The sequence below is a fragment of the Phyllostomus discolor genome, chromosome X (genome assembly GCF_004126475.2).
Source record: "Phyllostomus discolor isolate MPI-MPIP mPhyDis1 chromosome X, mPhyDis1.pri.v3, whole genome shotgun sequence".
Lineage (NCBI taxonomy): Eukaryota > Metazoa > Chordata > Mammalia > Chiroptera > Phyllostomidae > Phyllostomus > Phyllostomus discolor.
In genome coordinates, this window is record NC_050198.1 from 25,508,056 (window position 1) to 25,527,366 (window position 19,311).

The window sequence follows — 19,311 nt, forward strand, 5'->3', positions numbered from 1 at the left end:
ATCAGTTTTTAAAACTATATTCAACTTGCAGTTTCTCATATCACTAGGAATGATTAGCTGAAGAAAATGTAAAACAGAAAGAAAATTTAAACCTAATTTAATTTTAGAGGGCAATGTGGTGAAATAATGATTTAAAGAATATAACTATGACTCATGGCTCATTTTTCAGTTGATGGTCTCTGTTAATACTACTGTGCTGTTTTAGTACTAGTGAATGAAATGAAATAGCCTGTGTAACATTATTATTTTGATATTTATCATTTGTCAGGTATTTGAATTTAATACAAGCAAGCTTGAAAGATGTCAGGTTTTAAAAAGTCCCATTGATATTTTCCATATTTTTCCTCTTTGTGAAGGCTGGCAGTATTTGGAGGTAGAAAAGAGAAGGAAATGACTAGAAAACTGTTAGTCTGTAGAATAGAGAACTAAGTAATTTGCGAAACTAAGGAAGATAACTAAAAATAGAGTAGCATTCTGAGTTGGAGTCTATTCAAAAGAATAAACAAAACCCCCAAATATTTGAATCTGTAGTTAGCATCCACCTCTGTACACTAGTGAAGAAAGTCTCTATTTTAACTTTTCTTCATTCTCTGGCCTGGAATTTTCCAGTTATGTTTTGCTTTGGCTAATAATAAAATCAGTCTGCATTCACATCTGCTTGCTCTTTCGAAATACACAGATTATGACTTGAACAGTTCTCTGACAAATGGAATGAGTAAAACAGTGCGAAATTAAAAACTAGCTGTAGGTACAAGCCTGAAAGTAGATAATCCATACAATTTTGATTTGATGTCGTTTGGTCAGTTCAACACTAAAAGTCACTGCTTCAGATATTTCTTTATGTAGGGTCTTTTCTCTGTTAAGTATTGAGGATACAAATAATAAAAGGACAGCCTATTCTTAAGGGACTAAAATTCTAGTTGTGACTACAGAGTTATTAAATTCAAAACTGTATGATGGTACTTTGGGGGGCAGGGTAGGGTTGGTGGAATGGGGTATGAAACACTGAAGACAGGCTAATATTTACTTTGAAAGTTTTACATCAGCCTAAAAGTGACCAGGTTTTGAAGAATATTTTTAAAAAAGTGTTCTTACCTCCAGCTACAAGTCCAGACTCCCCTAACTGAATAGCTACCCCAAAGCCACCAAGTTTAACAGGTGCCGAGTTTTCCTTTGAGGCGAGGAGAACACAGTGAGGCTGAAAAGAAAGACAAAGAAACAAACAAATAAAAAACAAACCAAAAATAAAGATTAATTTAAGATGAACAATTCAATTTGCACAAAACCAAGTAACATGGCAATAGAGTAATACAGTAAAAACTTCCAGAATTATTTTGGACTCTTGAATTATTTGTCCTATTCTCACTTTTGGCTTTCTCCAAAGACTTACCTGTTCTATGTAATATTTTTCAGAAATTATTTGCTTCCAATATTGGGCTATGGTGCTAAGAATTACTCAGGATTCTAATCACTATGTTGTACACCTGAAACTAATATAATATTGTATGGCATCAATAATTTAAACATAATTAAAAAATAATTACTCAGGAAGCACGGATGCTCAAGAAAGATATATTTTCTGCCTTTTTCATGCAATATTTTCTTCCTTTGAGTGACAGTCTACATTTGTTTAAGGAATAATATATTTTACACCTTGTGCTAAAATGTTTCTTGAAACCTCTGATTTTACCTACAGTTTATCTTGGCCTTTAGGGGATGCTGATGGCTCTTTTTGGCCCACCCTCCCAGCCTCTTTGTTTTCTTTATTCATTTCACCCCTAAATAAGAAGGGTCAGATTAAATGACTCTCATTGAGCCGGGCTCCTAGGGAATTCACTGCCCTCCCTGGGCACACCTTTTCTCTGAACCTGCCCTTCCTCTGTGGGCATGGGAGGTGAGAAACCAGAAGGGGGAAAGGAGATACTTGGCCTGCCTCTAGCTGAGAAATTGGAAAAATATCTATATATTCTTTCAATAATAAATTCCTTGAGTTTGATAATAATACTGTGGCCATTAAGAGGATTTCTTATTTTGAGGAAGTATATAAGTTGGTAGATAAAGTGCTAGATGAAGAGAGACTAAGAAGAATAAAACAAATGTAGAAAAATGTTGACATATGTGAAATCTGAGCAAAAGGTGTCTGTGGTTCTTTGTACTGTCCTTTGAATTTTTCTGTAAGTCTAAAATTATGTAGAAGCAACCCGATTTTATTTTAGTCACCTAAAAGACTTTTTTAAGTCATTTTTTATTAATGTTCGAATACAGTGGTCTCCATTTTCCCACCACCACTTTCCCCTACTCTACCTACTACCCCCATCTCCCACCCTCAATCCTACCCCCATTTGACTTTGTCCATGTAAAAAAATTCCTGTGGTTATCCTTTCAATTTGTTACATAGTAAGATCAATTTGTTTCAATCAGATTTTGACCTAATTTGATATTTTAATTATATAAAATATGTATATAGTTCCCAAGTGAAAACCATAAACAAATACCATTCAGAGAGTTCTAGCTTTTGGCCCCTCTCCTCATTCCCAACCTCTCTCTTCTCATTGGTAACTATTGGTATTAATTTTTGGTTTATCTTTCTTTTTTTTTTGAAAATACAAAATACACGTAAATACAGGGAAATACACGTAAATATTCAACACTTTCACATAACAGCATGTCCAATAGATGACTCCATAGCAGTACCTAAGGATTTTCAGGGAGGTTTGTTTTTGTTTTGTTTTTTAAAGAGAGACATTTGTGTGCTGATGGGAAAGATCTGTAGAGAGGAAATATATTTCCAGGAAAGAGAGGGGGAAGGGATGAGATGCACAAGTGGGATGGGAGGTTGGTCCTGGTGACAGTGAAGAAGGCAGGGTACAGGAGCACCTGTAGATGCAGACAGATGTACATGCAGGAAGATGAGGAAGTTATCTTCTGAGTACTTCTATTTTCCATTTACTTTAAAATAAAACTGATCATCAGGTGGGAGTTGGGAAGGGAGGGGATCGTTGGCAATTTGAGAAGAGTGAAGGTATGAAAAAGTATTTTTAAAAAATAGAAGCATGAATTGACTAAGGCAGTTGCTTTCAAATCACACAGATTTACTGCTCTCTACCCCCGAGTTTCTGATTCATAGGGTCTGGGGTGAAGTAAAAAAAATGTGCATTTTTAACAAGTTCCTGAGTGATGTTGATGCTACTGGTCTGGGAACCATACTTTGAGAACCATCACACTAAGGAAATAGAGCATGACTGCTGGCAGCACATGAAAACACTGGGGATTTGTGGTCATAATTTTAAGTGAGAGCAATCAGCATGATTGTGTGTTGAACCTAGTTCCTCATTTTACCTAGCAGAGTTCAGGCCTGGAGTAGGTGGTGAACTGAATTTAACCAGGGTTAGGATTTAGATAAAGAGAGGACAGTGATGTCAATTAATAGATGGCACCAAACAAGCATATCCATTTATTTCTTCTTTTTTACTTTTATCTTTACTTAAATAAAAAGATAAGATGACAACAAAGGAGGAAAGGGAGGGTGAAGGGGAAGAGGATATATAGGAATGAGCTAAGAACATACAGACAGACAGCAGAAAGTTCAGAATGAACAGGAAAAGGCTCATATAAAGGAAGGACTAGAAAAAGATTATATTCAAATCTGGTCACAGTAGGGCAAGGGAACTAAAGATTAAAAAAACAGAATTAATATTTTGAAAAGGGATGGCTTAGGTGTGGAAAAATAGCTAACATAATATAGAAGAAAATATTTCTATTCAATTTTATGAATGCTAATAGATAAGCATCTATTTAGTCATAAAAAGTTCTGTCAGGATGCTTAATATATTTGCACACCCATGTTTATCTCAGCATTATTCACAATAGCCAAGAGGTGGAAGCAACTCAAATATCCATTGACAGATGAATGGATAAAGAAAATGTGGATATACAATGCAACCTCAAAAGAAGGAAATTCTGTTACATGCTACAACATAAGTGAACCTTGGCAATATTATGCTAAATGAAATAAGCTAGTCATAAAAGGACAAATATTGTATGATTTTAGTCAAATTATACAAAGTAATCAAAATCAAAGCAAGTAGAAAGGTGGGTGCTGGGTGGGAGGGGAAATTAGTACTTAGTGGGTATAAAGAGCTTCAGGTTTGCAATATGAAAAAAGGTCTAGAGATCTGTTGCACAACAATATAAACATTTAACACTACTGAACTGTAAATTGAAGAATCATTAAGATGGTAAATTAATGTTACCTGTTTTTAAAACAACATATACACACAAAATTCTTTTTTCCTTTATTTTTATTGTTTACACTATCACAGATGTCCCCATCTCCCCCATTGTCTACCTTACCCCCCACGCTTGCCCTGCTTCCCTCTGACCACCACCACACTTTTGTCTTTGTCTGTGGATTGCGCATATGTTCCTTTTTTCACATTTCTTATTGTTGTTCAAGTACAGTTGTCTCCATTTTCCCCTCATCCCAGCCATCCCCACTTCCTTGATCCCCCTTTGGTTTTGTCCAAGTGTCTTTTATACATATTCCTGAAAACCCTTCCCCCTTTTCTCCCCATTATCCCCTCCCACCTCCCCTCTGGTTACTGTCAGTTTGTTTACATATGTTCTTTAGCCAATCCCTTCACCTTCTTTCATCCAGTCCCAGTCTTTCCACTTCCCCCTGACAGCTGTCAGTCTATTCCATGTATCCATGTTTATTTTGTTTATTAGATTTCACATATAAGTGAGATCATATGGCATTTGTCTTTCACCGATTGGCTTATTTTACTTCGTATAATAGTCTCTAGGTCCATGCTGTTGCAAAAGGTAAGATTTCCTCCTCCTCCTCTTTTTAAACAGCCATCTAGTATACTATTGTGTAAATGTACCACAGTTATATTTTATCCACTCATCTACTGATGAGCACTTGGGCTGTTTCCAGGTCTTGGTTATTGTAAATAAGTCTGCTATGAACATAGGGGTGCATGTATTAATTTGAATTCGTGTTCCAGGATTCTTAGGATATATTCCCAGAAGTAGAATCACTAGATCTAAAGGCAGTTCCATTTTTAAGTTTTTGAGGAAACTCTGTATTGTTTTTTCACAGTGGCTACACCAGTGTGCATTCCCACCAAGAGTGAACTAGGGTTCCCTTTTCTCGACATCCTCACTAGCACTTGTTTGTTGATTTATTGATAGTGCCTATTCTGGCAGGTGTGAGGTGATATCTCATTGAGATTTTAATTTGCATTTCTATGATGATTAGTGATGTTGAGCATTTTTTCATATGTTTATTGGCCATTTGTATGTCCTCTTTGAAGAAATGTCTATTCAGGTCCTTTGACCATTTTTTAATTGGATTGGGTTTTTTTTGGTGTTGGGTTTTGAAAGTTCTTTATAAATTTTGGAAATTAACCCCTTATCAAATGTATAATTAGCAAATATGTTCTACCATTCAGTGGGTTCCCTTTTCATTTTGTTGATGGTTTCTTATTTTGTACAGAAGCTTTCTAATTTGCTGTAGTCCCTTATGTTTATTTTTTCCTTTGTTTCCCTTGCCCTAGGACATATATCAGCAAAATATATACACAAGATTCTTGCCAGTCTAATACAGTAACCAAACCCGGCCAATGCAGTAGTTATCTTTCTCAGAGGTTTAGGGGCTGGGAAGTTTAAAGAGCTACAAAATATTTTATTCTAGTAATTTATAAAAATATTCTGTCCCATGTGTCATATTTATAACTAACTAAAAGTTCTGAAGAATATGATGTTCAGAAATGTGTACCCAGAAATGATCAGAATGTTAGCTAAAGCTCAATGAGTTAAATATTATTAAGTATTAAACAAAGCTGCAGAGAAACTATTATGGGGAAAAGAAAAACTAACTTCCTTCATTTTAAATGACAACAAAAAAAGTGACATTAATATGCAGGGCCAGCAATTACATAAATGGACAGACAGCGGTTAAATATCAGATTTGGACCAAAACAAAAACTGTAGAATTCCTTCATTATTTTCTTTAAAATATAGGCGATACTTCAACTTACTTGGGTGAGTTTATCACTGTGATGAACCAGGTAGAATACCATTACAAGTCTCATTTAGTTCTAAAGTTATAAGATTGTTTTAGAAAATAAACCCAAAGTCTTAAAGGAATACATGAAAATGTACTAAAGTAATGTATAAATCAAGTAGAACTTTAAAAATTAATGAATAAAATAATTCATTACTAAGATATTATTCAATACAGGAATGTCACTTTATGTGAATAACTAAATTTCTAAAACAAATCTAGAAACAACAAATTCAATGATTGTGTTTTAAAAGTCCACACAGCACACAGACACACAAGTCTGAGTCAATTCATACTCTACTTTTTCACGGTAGTTCATCAACAAATACGGTCAAATAAGGGTCTTTTACCACACTTTATGGCTTCCTGGTTATCTACAAAATAAAGTCCAAATTCTGGACATTAAAAACAAAGAGAAAAATTGTTCCCCAAGAACAAGCAACTCTTGTAAACAATGATTTAAATTTCATAGAATTATTGGAAATTTATCTCAATATTGCCACAGCTTAGAACATGCTATTATGAGCCCTAATAACAGTTGTATCATAAGATCATAATAAATTTAAAAATTATTTGAAATCTTGAATTAGCAAGTGACTAGCATTTAAATGTATTGATTAAACATTACTTTGCTAAAATTATACATTTTCAGGATGTAAAATGCATTAACAGAAAATCAATTTCTAAAAATTATGTGATCTGATATAAAATTAATGAAGTGTTATATTTATTGTATCACATAATAGTATGACACCACAGATATTATTTTGTGATGTGTGAGTTTATGTTTTTACTTATGTATCTTTATCCCCCTGTTATGCTTTATGAATAATAAAATATTTTAAAGAAAAAAGTTTATATAGCATGTTCTGTATAATTTCTTAGCAAAAAAGAGAAAATGCATATTTCTGCTTAGAATTTATAAAGCTTTTTTATTTTTAAGCATAAGGGAAAACTTTCCACAATTATCAAGGTAAAAGTATTCATATAAAAGATTAATTTCCTAAAGTTAAGTGTTCAATGAGTTTATAGATAAAGTTGTTACATAGTGGTAGGGCTTTTTAATATTGTCACATGAAGTCTGAGGGTTGTCATATTGAAAAAAGAAAGAAAAGAGGAAAAAAACTATTACTGCATGCAAACGTTAAAAAAGAAGAAAGCCCTAACCAACTACACCGCAGACCAGATGGAGGAAACCAGCTGACATACCAAGAAGAGTCTCTGTGTCTAGGGAAGCTTGGGGTTCAGTGCCTTTTACTTCAAGGGAGCCCAAACTGTGAGTATTCCTTGATTTTAACTACACAAATGACCCTTTATTTTAGTTAAAATTTGATAGAGCTGAATATTAAAAGTGAAACCTGCTTTGTGGTGACACTTTGTTTTTAGAAACTTGAATAACTGCTTGAATAATGCTTCTGCCTTGACTTGCCTTGCCTTCTTAGTTACTTGAAGTACTTTAGGACACTGGAAATATTTAAGCTGATACTCTTGTTATTGTCACATTGTGTGTACTGTATTTTGTATATTGGCATAAAAACTTGCAGATCTACTTGAACAAATTAACAGTTATTTTCATATGCAACAGATTTTATTTCCAATGTATTATAAATGATGTTTAACTTATTAACTTTTTAAAGTTATGCTGTCTCCCTAGTTTCAATGATTGTATTTTCTTTATTATACTGTTACTACTTTATGGTAATTACCAGATTTATTAAATTTTAAGATTTGTACCATAGTTTTTTGATCCACTCATTTACTGATGGGCACCTAGGTTGCTTCCAGTACTTGGCTATTGTAAATTGTGCTGCTATGAACATTGGGGTACACAGGTTCTTTTGGATTGGTGTTTCAGGGTTCTTAGGGTATAATCCCAGCAGTGGAATTGCCGAGTCAAAAGGAAGTTCCATTTTTAGTTTTCTGAGGGGAAAATGGAGACAACTGTACTTGAAGAACAATAAAAAAGTTTAAAAAATTTTAAGTTTTGTGCTTCAGAAATAAATAAGGTGAATATTAGAGAAAAGCAAAAGCACAATACACTTTAGTTAATTCAACTACCCAAAATTTTTAAAAATGTGGCTTTAGACATGGTTAAGCTTATAATGAAACCTAATGTACTACTAATGTATTATTAGTAGCATTATTTCCAAAGTAACATGCTTTCAACTTTCATTCTGCATGCAGCAATTAATGAAGTTTTTAAAACTGAATAATATATTTTACTTAACCCAGTATATGCAAATATGATCATTTTGACCTGTAATCTAAATAAAAATTTTTGACACATGGCCTGAATGATTCAGTCATTATCATGATTCAGTCAAACTATAAGTGGTGATAGGTTGCTACTGTTGCCAAACAGGTATGTCCTTTAACATAGCAATGTGATGTTTGCACAAACATACCCAAATTGCATTTAAAAAGCTTTTGCTCACTGAGGGCCACAGTGGGATCTGTTGGGTTCACGAAGCTCCTACATAAACCAGTTGAAAAATATTGGCAAAGGTAGGGTGGTGGTGGGTAACACTAATGCAGCACTAACAAAGGGTTGCAATCTTCAATCTACAAGTAACAATACTACAAAATCATTTACCATCTTCTATCAGAAAACCATTGTGACCGCTTCAATATAGCACAAGTCATAAGTAATATCCACCAAGAAATCTGTCTGCTATAGTGGTTCATTTCCTGTCTTCACTGGCAATTGTTAATAAATCAAATAAGTAGTTTTAAAAACATCAATAAATGCCCTTAAGAACACAGATAGTGGTTAAATATAAGATTTGACCTTATTGACACATTGTAAAGGAGGCAAAATGCAGCCATTACATTTAAAACAGAATTTAACTTGTTAATTTGTTAGTAAATGACTGAACACTAGTCATCTAATTCATGGTTCTAAATGATGGCTAGTATTACTATTTAAACAAATACATTGCTTTTGCCTTATTTTCTTTAAGTCTGAAAATAAAGCAAAACCAGAAAGGCTTACTGGTGATCTTGTCTAACTATTATTTATTATATTTACAGGTTAGAGCTGAGGCAAGTGGTTTCAGGATATGTATTTTGTGCTAGCAGCTTTCTAGAAACATCTTGATTAAGGATAGCAGGCCTAGAAGGAAGTTGGAAGGCATGTTCTGGGGTAAGTACTAAACATTCTGATGAATGATTTGTTAAACTTTTTTGTGGTGGAACCTCAGTTCTCAAACTTAATTTGTTCTGGAAGGGTGTTTGAGCAGCTATTTGTTCAAAAACTGAATCATACTCATACTTGAATATTCTCTCCTTTGTTTGTCCCCTAAGTGATGCATGACTGATCATACAGGTATCAGCATGAAAGGGTTGTCAGGTTGAGAACTGAAGTTTTGTTCGACAACCAAGGCATTTTCTCCATGAACAAGTTGGTCGAGAACCGAACTGTTTGAGACAGGGCATGTTCGAGAACCAAGGTTTGACTGTACTTATTACTTGCTATAATGGACATAGCAACTAAAAAGATTAATACCTTTTCCAAAGAAGTCAAGCTAGATGGCATAATCCCTTCTTAGAACTGCTGATGTGGATAATGTTAAAGGAATCATCTCAAAATACTGCTGACAGAACTCATCATTAATAAAGAATATGCTGATCATATGTGATGAGGAGGAGACAGGCTTGGTGAAAAGGATCAGGGGCTCTAAAAGCTAGACAGATCTGAGTCCCAACTTGGTACTGCCATCTAAGATCTGTATGGTCATAGGTAAAGATCATAACCCCTTGATCTTTCATGAACTCTTTTGTAATAGTTACCTCACATGGTTATTGTAAGGATTATGTAAATGAAATATCACAACTGTGCTTAACATACTGCCTGGTACACAGTAAATGATAAATAAAAATTAGTTAATGGTTCAGCTGTGTTGCTAAAGGGTTGATTTCTGCATGTACATTAGCATTCTCTGAGGAGCTTTTAAAGGAAACCATTGTCTGGAGCCCATTCCAGACCAATTAAATCAGATCTGGGGATGAAGCCAGGCATCAGTGTCTTTATAAAGCCCTCAAGGGGATTCTAATATGCAGCCAGGATCGAAAACCACCGAGAATCTCCTCCACAAAGCACCCAATTGGTAGTAATCTGGACAATCTCTGGTGGTAAGACCCTTAGTGACTCCCAAGATAGATGGCTTCATTCTTAAAACAAAACAAACAAAAAACAACCAAAAAACAATTTCTTTAAAAGAAAGCAACATCTGTTTCTGCAATTTCTACTTATTGATTCTTGTTCTGTTTTCCGAAGATACATATTTAAGGTGAAATCCTTTTTTCTATGTCCTTGTAAGCGTTCACATCTCTAGGGAAAGGTGCCTATTTCCTTCAACTCCCTTCAACTTTTCTCTTTTGTGCAGGCAAGTGGTGCTCCCTGAGTCTGTTATGTTAATTGCATGCCCCTGTAGGCAAATGATTTTAGTGTGCCCGACTTGGTCTTAAGTTGAAAAGGAAGACAGTTAGGACCCTTTTCTCTATTCCCACCATGCAATGAGAGACTGCCACAGTTTACCAGTTGTATGCCATGTGGCAATGTGTGTCAGAATAAAAGAACGTCACACGTGAGGGAAGGAATCAAGGTAGAAAGCTGGGCAGAGGCCAGCGGTGGGTCCAGCTCAATTATGGCTATAACTACCATTAGGGAAATTGATGCTTATCTTTGAAAAATATGAGCTGTCATTTCTCTTCACCTCCATCTCTATTCCTATAACAACCTCCCTGAATGAAGATGATTTCATATTTCAGTTACTTATTTTAATATAATAAATAAAACAAACCTTGAACATATACACAGGCACAGGAAAGGTTAGAACCGGATATTCCATAAGATTCTATTATATTTTTTGCTGTTTGGTTTTAATACCATAGTGGTGCTACATACATAGTGTAGATACTCAAATGATCCAAAATAGGATACAAATAAAGTTTCTTACAATGTCTGAAAAAAATCATTTATTATTTATGTTTAGAGTGAAAGTAACTTATTAAACTAGCAAATGACTCAATGTTTGGCATTCTGTTGTAGGAAAAATCTGAAGACCTTATAAAAAGCTACACATGAAGAATATGTCATTTGGTACCTTCACTTTTTGATCCCTACAGAAGAGAAGTCACACCATAACAATGACGACTACTTCAGTTAGCAGATGGCCATGCTCCTCCCAGGGAGCATGCTTTGTAACTAACCACAGCGATCAAGCGCCACACAACTCAGGAACACCAAATTCTACTGCCTGTGCCATGGATGAAAAATTACTGTCTCGTGTGTTAACTGCATTCTACTCTGTTATTTTCATTGTGGGACTGTTTGGAAACATAATTGCCCTCTATGTATTTCTGGGTATCCACCGTAAAAGAAATTCCATTCAGATTTACCTCCTTAATGTAGCCATTGCAGACCTCTTACTTATCTTCTGCCTCCCTTTCCGAATAATGTATCACATTAATGAAAACAAGTGGACACTAGGTGTGATTCTTTGCAAGGTTGTGGGAACACTATTTTATATGAACATGTACATTAGCATTATCTTGCTTGGATTCATCAGCTTGGATCGCTACATAAAAATTAATCGGTCTGTACAACAACGGAAAGCAATAACAACCAAACAAAGTATTTATGTTTGCTGTACAGTATGGACAGTAGCTCTTACTGGGTTTTTAATTATGATCATTTTAACCCTTAAAAAAGGAGGTCACAATTCCACAATGTGTTTCCATTATAGAGATAAGCTTAATGCAAAAGGAGAAGCAATTTTTAATTTAGTTCTTGTGGTAATGTTCTGGCTAATTTTCCTACTAATAATCCTTTCATATATTAAGATCGGCAAGAATCTAATGAGGATTTCTAAAAGGAGGTCAAAATTTCCTAATTCTGGCAAATATGCTACTACAGCCCGGAATTCCTTTATTGTGCTTATAATTTTTACTCTATGTTTTGTTCCCTATCATGCCTTCCGATTTGTCTACATTTCTTTACAGCTAAATGTGCCATCTTGTTATTGGAAGGAAATCATTCACAAAACCAATGAAATGATGCTGGTTTTCTCATCTTTCAATAGCTGCTTAGATCCAGTCATGTATTTCCTGATGTCTAGTAATATCCGCAAAATAATGTGCCAACTTCTTTCTAGAGGATTTCAAGGGGAATCAAGCAGGAGCGAAAGCACTTCAGAATTTAAACCAGGATACCCCCTTCATGATATGTCTACTGTAGCTAAAATTCAGACTACTTCTTAAAGCATTTGAGGTAAACATATTAAAAAGCCTCTTAATTCCTTGAATAACTAAATATTACAAAACAAAACTCAACCATTTACAAGGGTTGGTTCTTCTCAAAGCTCTTTTCTTATTCCTGATATTGAAAAGCTTACTACACTGGTCACTAGATTTTTAAATCTGTATGTAAATCTTTTCAAAATATATTGTTAAGCTAACACTCTTGACATAGATTATAAAGTTAAGTTAAATTTATGGCTTTAACAACAGAATAATTAAAGGAAATGTCACAGTTTCTCAAGTCACTAAAGTAGTTACTCAAAACTAGTACCTAATTCTAATTTAAAGTGTGTTTAAAAGTAAGTTAAATGATTGGAGGACTGATTTAAAATGTCAGAAAATATATGTTGATTGTCACTTAAAAAGCTTGTAAATTTGCCACTGTATTCATTGATGCCTAAACCTCTATAACAGATGAAGTGATAATAAACTTCTAATAAAGAAATGAAATCACTGCTTAGATAAAATGGAAAGAATTTAAATATTGCACAGTAAAATCAAACAGATAAGCTAAGAATTCCATAGCTTAGCAACAGGACTTAAACCTTAGCCTTGAACCACACTCTGACAAAATAAAATTGAAGATATGCATATCCTATATGACTTATAGAACCTCAAACACATATAGAAGAACACATATGTAATGATGCTCAGTAAACTACTGTTAACAGTAGTAAACAATTGGAAAGAACCTAAGTGAGTATGCATCAGCAATGAATGGAGAACTAACCTGTGGCTTATTCACAAAATAGAGTACTGCATAGCACTTAAATGAAATGAACTACACCTGCATGCATCAACTGAATCCTCAAAAACAATGTTGACTAAAACAAATTGCAAAAGGGTATGTAACATATGAAAGCAGTTAAGTAAAATACAAAAATACATGAAACAGTACCATATTCTTTATGGGTATATATTTACACAATAAAAATGAAAAAAACATGAATGGTAATATACACAATATGCACACCAACTAAAATTAAATGGTTATATCTGGAGAGATTTGAAGCAAACATAGTAAAATGTTAATGTCTGTTAAAACTGTGTGGTAGTATATGGGTATTTGTTATATTATTTTTGGTATATTTCTGAGTGAAATAGTTCATAATAATAAAGAACACTGTAGATTAGAATTAAAAGGAGCAAATTCTGAAATTTTCATGAATGTTCAAAATAATTAAAGAGTAAGATCTAAGAGAAAGAGATGTTACTCATCACTGATTTCCCAGAGTTTATTTAGTGCCTTGCCTGGCATACATATCAATACATATTTGTTGAATAATTGAATGAATGAGTGAATGAATGGAAGGATGAATGAGACAGGAAGGGGAGAAGAGGTGCTTAACAGAATAATAAAAGGGGGTGTATTTCATTTTTTACCTAGTCTTTGTCATAGCTGCAGAGAACATCATACAGCTGTAATAAGGAGATGTCATTAAGGCAACCATTCTCAAAAGTTTGGCTGGCATTTGTTCTTTGGTCAAACACAGAATCATAATGCCATTGACTGAATATGTAGAAGCCTGTTCTGGTTTTTTAAAGTATATTTAATTGATTATGCTATTACAGTTGCCCCAATTGTTTCTTCTCTTTATTTCCCCTCCACACTGTACCACCCTACCCTTTAGCATTCCCCTGCCCCCTGAGTTCATGTCTATGGGTTGTACATATAAGTTCTTTGGCTTCTCTATTTCCTATACTATTCTTAACCTCCCCCTGTCTATTTTGTACCTACCAATTTTGCTTCTTATTCCCTGTACCTTCTTCCCGCATTCTCCTCCCTCCCCCTCCCCACTGATAACCCTCCATGTGATCTCTATTTCTATGATTCTGTTACTGTTCTAGTTGTTTGCTTAGTTTTTTTTTTTTTAGGGTTGGTTGTTGACAGTTGTGAGTTTGTTGTCATTTTACTGTTCATATTTTTGATCTTCTATTTCTTAGATAAGTCCCTTTAACATTTCATATAATATGGGCTTGGTGGTGATGAATTCCTTTAACTTGACCTTATCTGGGAAGCACTTTATCTGCCCTTCCATTCTAAATGAAAGGTTTGCTGACTAGAGTAATCTAGACTGTAGGTCCTTGCCTTTCATGACTTGGAATACTTCTTTCCAGCCCCTTCTTGCCTGTAAGGTTTCTTTTGAGAAATCAGCTAATAGTCTTATAGGCACTTCTTTGTAGGTAACTGTCTCCTTTCCTCTTACTGCTTTTAAGATTCTCTCCTTAAATGTAACCTTGGGTAACTTAATGATGATGTGCCTTGGTGTGTTCCTCCTTGGGTCTAACTTCTTTGGGACTCTCTGGGCTTCCAGGACTTCCTGGAAGTTTATTTCCTTCACCAGATTGGGGAAGTTTTCCTTCATTATTTGTTCGATTTCCTTCCCTTCACTGTTGGTTCCCTGTATATTTTGCTTAATTTCACTTTGTGTAGCCTTCATTTGTTCCTTCATTTTGAGACTGTGCTCAATCAGTTCTGTGAACATCCTGATTTACCAGTGTTTTGAATTCTGCATCAGATAGGTTGTCTATCTTCTTGTCACTTAGCTCTTTTTCTGGAGTTTTGATCTGTTCTTTCATTTGGGCCGTATTTCTTTGTCTCAGTGCACCTGTTACGTTGTAAGGGGGCAGGGTCTTAGGTATTTGCTAGGGTGGGGCAACCCTCTTTGCTGCATTGTGGTGCTGTCTGGGGGGTGGGGTCTGAGAGGGAACAATGCTACTTTCTGTGTTCTAGCCCCACTTTCCAACAAACTCTCCTGTGAGACTGGGAGTTTCTCCCACCTTTGCAACCCCCACAGTATTTACAGCTAGAGGTTTTGAGTCTTTAGTTTCCCAGTGAGTCAGCCCCTCCTCACTAGCTCTACACCTGCTGCTTTGCTGTGGGTCCTCTCCACCTGCCAGGCTGCCCATCTCCCTCTGTCCTTCTTCCTTGTCTGGATGAAAGTTTCTTTAACTCATTAGTTGTCAGGGTTCCATGCAGATTGCTTTTCTGGCAGTTCTGGCTGTTAATTATTTTCAAATTGGTTGTTATTCTTCTTTTGGTTGTGCAAGGAACTGAAGCATTTCTACCTATGCCTCCATCTTGGCCAGAAATGTAAAAGACTGTTCTGACAAACTCCAAGGAGCCATCCATAAGTTTGTGTCACAGTGTATAAGAATTATTTATAGTCAGAACACTTCTTGGAACTTCAAGTGGACCACTTGCTGAGAAAGCAATATTGAAGAGTATGAAAAAAAAGTATGAAGAATTTTGTTAGGGCTAAATTTATTTTCATGAGATTTGGCTTGTATATAACTAGCACTCAGCCCTATTTCAATAAGTGCACACAATTGGTTGAAAAAAGAATAGGTCAATGCAGAATTATATTTCAAAAACAAAACCATTTGAGAATAAAATGTAAAATTTGCAGAAAAATTAGAGGCTCAGAAAAAGTAATAAAATTTTTATTAACTGCCTTGCTTTGACAAGGTTAACACGGCCTATCTGAAATTCAGAATTTCTGTTTATATGGTTTTAAATATTGCTTTTCCATCATGTTCTCAAAATTAATTTATTTTACATTACTGGTAAATATTTTATATTCCTACATGTATCTCTTATAAACATACAATTTGATTGGTTAAGTTACATAATTTATTATTATTAGTTTTATGAAATATTACAAGAAACAAATAGACTCATAGTTCTAGAAGCTGTCTCAAAATTTTATTAAGTGAGATGTCCTCTATAAAGCCCTATATATGGCACTCATTAAAAAATTTAAAAGTATACTGAGTTAAATCTTGCTATAATATTTGTGGTAAGATAAATTTTGATGAAAGTCAACATGTCTGTTTACCAATAGAAATTTCACTAATAACATGCCTTAGAGTAACCTGAATCCTGAGAATGTTTCTAAATTTTTAGGAAAAAAACCCCATAGTAGTGACTTAGCAAGTTTATTTTTCTATTAAGTATGCATATGCAAGCAGGAAACGCTGTCCCTACTTCCTGTAACCCAAGGTTTAGTTCTAGAAGCATACAGAAAAAGGAAATTCAGAAGTAATGTATCCTCACCTTACAAAGCATCTCCAGAAAAAGTTTCAAGATAACATTTCACATTGCAAAACCAAACAAAGGCAAAGTTAACTGCCTGACTGCCAGAGAGAGACCTAAATGCTGAGTATTGCTGTTAGTTTTAAAAATTATTCTGGGAAGAGCTGGGTTTGATGGTGGTTGAATTTCTAAGATCAGGTCACTGGAAAAAGAAAACTCTGTTCTAGTACAGAAGGTCTTATTTTCAACTTCTTTTCAGTACTATAAAAAGTAGAACTAGTAATTACAACTCTCTGAAGCAAAGCCTTACTGAAAGTTATCCACAAGAGAAAAACAGCATGAAATTGAGTTCTCAAGAGGCAACCTGGATTTTGCAGAAACGTGTTAATGGGCTAATTATTTTTTAGCCTTTTAAAATATAAATGGAAATTCATTTTACCAGATATTAAAATCTATTCTTATCCTTTAATAAGGAGATTGCTGTGGCACAGATACAAAGATACACCTATTAGTGAAACAGAATACATATCTCTAAGCAGACCTTCAATGATACATGAGAAGATTATATGACAAATTAATGGCTCTCAAAAGAGTAGGAGCAGGAATAAATATGAAGGAAAGCTAAGATTCTGTTAGTCATGATGTGCTAGAATCTTGCAAAGTGGAGTTAAGTGAATTTTTAAAAAGTTTCCTGAATGACTCTGATATACTTTCCTCCCTTAGAGAGAATCACCACAAATAAAGGAGACACCACAAAAATCATTGTGGAAGGAAGGGATGGAATAATAAATAGTGCTGTCTTTATTTAAAATAAAAAAAAACAATTTATAGCCTCACTTAGTTTTTCACATACACACACACACACACACACAAATTATAAGTGGATCAAGGAGTTAAATGTAAATGATGAAATCATTAAAAGATTTAAAAATATGTAAGTGACTAACTCATCCATGGATGAGAAAGAAATTTCTATTGATAAGACGATAGAAATGACCATAGTAGAAAATGCATAGACTGGTCTAAAAAAGTAGATTTTGGGAGGTCAAAAATCATAAAAATTAAAGCAAAGCACAAAGTGGGAAAAATATTCACAACAGATATGACATTGATGGAGAGCTTTTTATTTCAGGCACCAAGGGAGAGCTTTTTATGTCAGGCACCAACAGACACCATGAACTTGTAAAGAAACTTGTATTTTTGATAAGAAAACATTGGAAATTCAGAATATAATCTGGATTACATCAACTCAGATGAGACAGAAACAGTTTTACATTGGATGAAGCAGTGTCTTTTTTTCATAGCCACATGGCCCAGTTGAGAACACAGCCCTGTAAGTGGCTGCTGTAGTGCCTCAGTTCAGTCTGGTCTGGTGGTGGTAACAGTAGACTCAGAACTGGAAGGGAAGTGCTAGCTAGGTTTGTCCTAAACTTCTACTTTGCTTCTCATTTCCCCTCTTCAAGTTCACATGCGAGGAAATGGGAAGAGAAGTAAAATATATTTATTTATGTGCCCTTTACTGTACAAGGTGCTTGACATGCATTAATATTATTGAATCCTCTTTGCATTGTGACGTATATATATCTCAACAGTATTTTACAAGGGGAGATGCAAGTTGGTAGACTTTTATTTCATAGACATTGTCTCTGCTAAGATGGTACTTTTTCATTTTCATTTCATTCTGCCCAAGCACAATGGTAATTGCTGAGATGTCTTTTTTTTTTTAAAACATAAAACATGGCATTAACATGTATTTGGGGAAAAATATTCTGCTTATCACTCATTAAGATTGTGTGATGTCAAATAACCAAAATCTTAAAGATTAGTTATCTAGTTATTAACATTTATACACTCTGTGAAAGCTCTGCCTGAAACATGGATGATAATCCTATACAAACAGATACAGCCCTGGCTGGTGTAGCTCAGTGGACTGAGTGCAGGCCTGTGAACCAAAGGGTCGCCGGTTTGATTCCAAGTCAGGGCGCATGCCTGGGTTGTGGGCCAGGTTCCCAATGAGGGCTGTGTGAGAGGCAACCACATGTTGATGTTTCCCTCTCTTTCTCCTTCCCTTCCCTTTTCTTTAAAAATAAATAAATAAAATATTTTTTAAAAAAGAATACAGGTTGAACAGAAGAAAAAAATCAAATCAGAGCATCTCACCCTTACTAATTTTGCTTCTGGCCCAGGAAATGCATAAGGAACTATCATAAAATGAGCTTTGAAAAATGTTTCTAATTATGCTTTGGATACAGGTGTTGATGATGCAAGTTATTTCAGGAGGAAAAATAAACTGCTGTAGTTATACTATGATTTGGTAATTCCATATATAATCTTTTTTTATGAAATATTTCAAATATACAAAAAAGAAAAAACAGAACTTAACAGGCAGCTAAATGCTTATCATCCAAAGTGCACAGTTGTTAATGTTTTGGCTTCTTTGCTTAACTATTTCCTTGTATTCACACAATCCAGTAAGTTTAGAGATACTAAAGCTGATCTCAAGGTAGCCTCATTCCTGAACTTACTGTATATCATTCTGATATATAATCTTACAGTTTTATAACATATGTATACATAACACTACACACTAGTTCTTGTTTTAAAAATTTACACAAATAGTATCTTACTATTACATTCTTCTGTAAACTTTTTTCACTCAAATTAGTTTATGTTGGCATATATAGTTCTCATTCATTTTCATTGATGCACAATGGTATTTTCATGCAAAATGTGTTGTTGTGCAAATAAACAACACTTGAATTCACCATTTCCCCTAACAATGGGTTCTTAGGTGGTTTCCACTTTTTTTCTATTAGAAACCATACTCAAGTGAAGTCTCTTGTACACCCTGTGCACATGTGTGTAATTTCCCTATAGCTGACATGTAGACGTAGGAATGCTTGGT

At 34.6% G+C, this 19,311-nt stretch overlaps 2 protein-coding genes across 4 annotated transcripts in view; one reads left to right on the plus strand and one right to left on the minus strand.

The window, feature by feature from the left end:
• CASK (calcium/calmodulin dependent serine protein kinase) overlaps window positions 1-19,311 on the minus strand; it is a 441,363-nt gene that overhangs the window by 173,040 nt on the left and 249,012 nt on the right. Inside the window, 1 exon segment of the mRNA XM_028522590.2 lies at window positions 1,096-1,198. Coding sequence (XP_028378391.1) covers window positions 1,096-1,198 — 103 coding nt within the window.
• On the plus strand, window positions 7,231-13,506 carry GPR34 (G protein-coupled receptor 34). Of its 3 annotated transcripts, none has more exons than XM_036016802.1 (4): window positions 7,231-7,346; window positions 9,101-9,212; window positions 9,374-9,519; window positions 11,121-13,506. In XM_036016802.1, exon 4 carries the CDS (start codon window positions 11,219-11,221, stop codon window positions 12,329-12,331), a length of 1,113 nt encoding a protein of 370 aa, XP_035872695.1. In that variant the 5' UTR covers window positions 7,231-7,346; window positions 9,101-9,212; window positions 9,374-9,519; window positions 11,121-11,218; the 3' UTR covers window positions 12,332-13,506. The 3 variants fall into 3 exon arrangements, with proteins under 3 accessions (XP_035872695.1, XP_035872696.1, XP_028378393.1); XM_036016803.1 differs by lacking the exon at window positions 9,374-9,519 and adding an exon at window positions 10,347-10,410; XM_028522592.2 differs by lacking the exon at window positions 9,374-9,519.

Coding starts and splice junctions, on each gene's coding strand:
- GPR34 (XM_036016802.1), top strand. CDS start 11,219: ATGACGACTACTTCAGTTAGCAGATGGCCATGCTCCTCCCAGGGAGCA.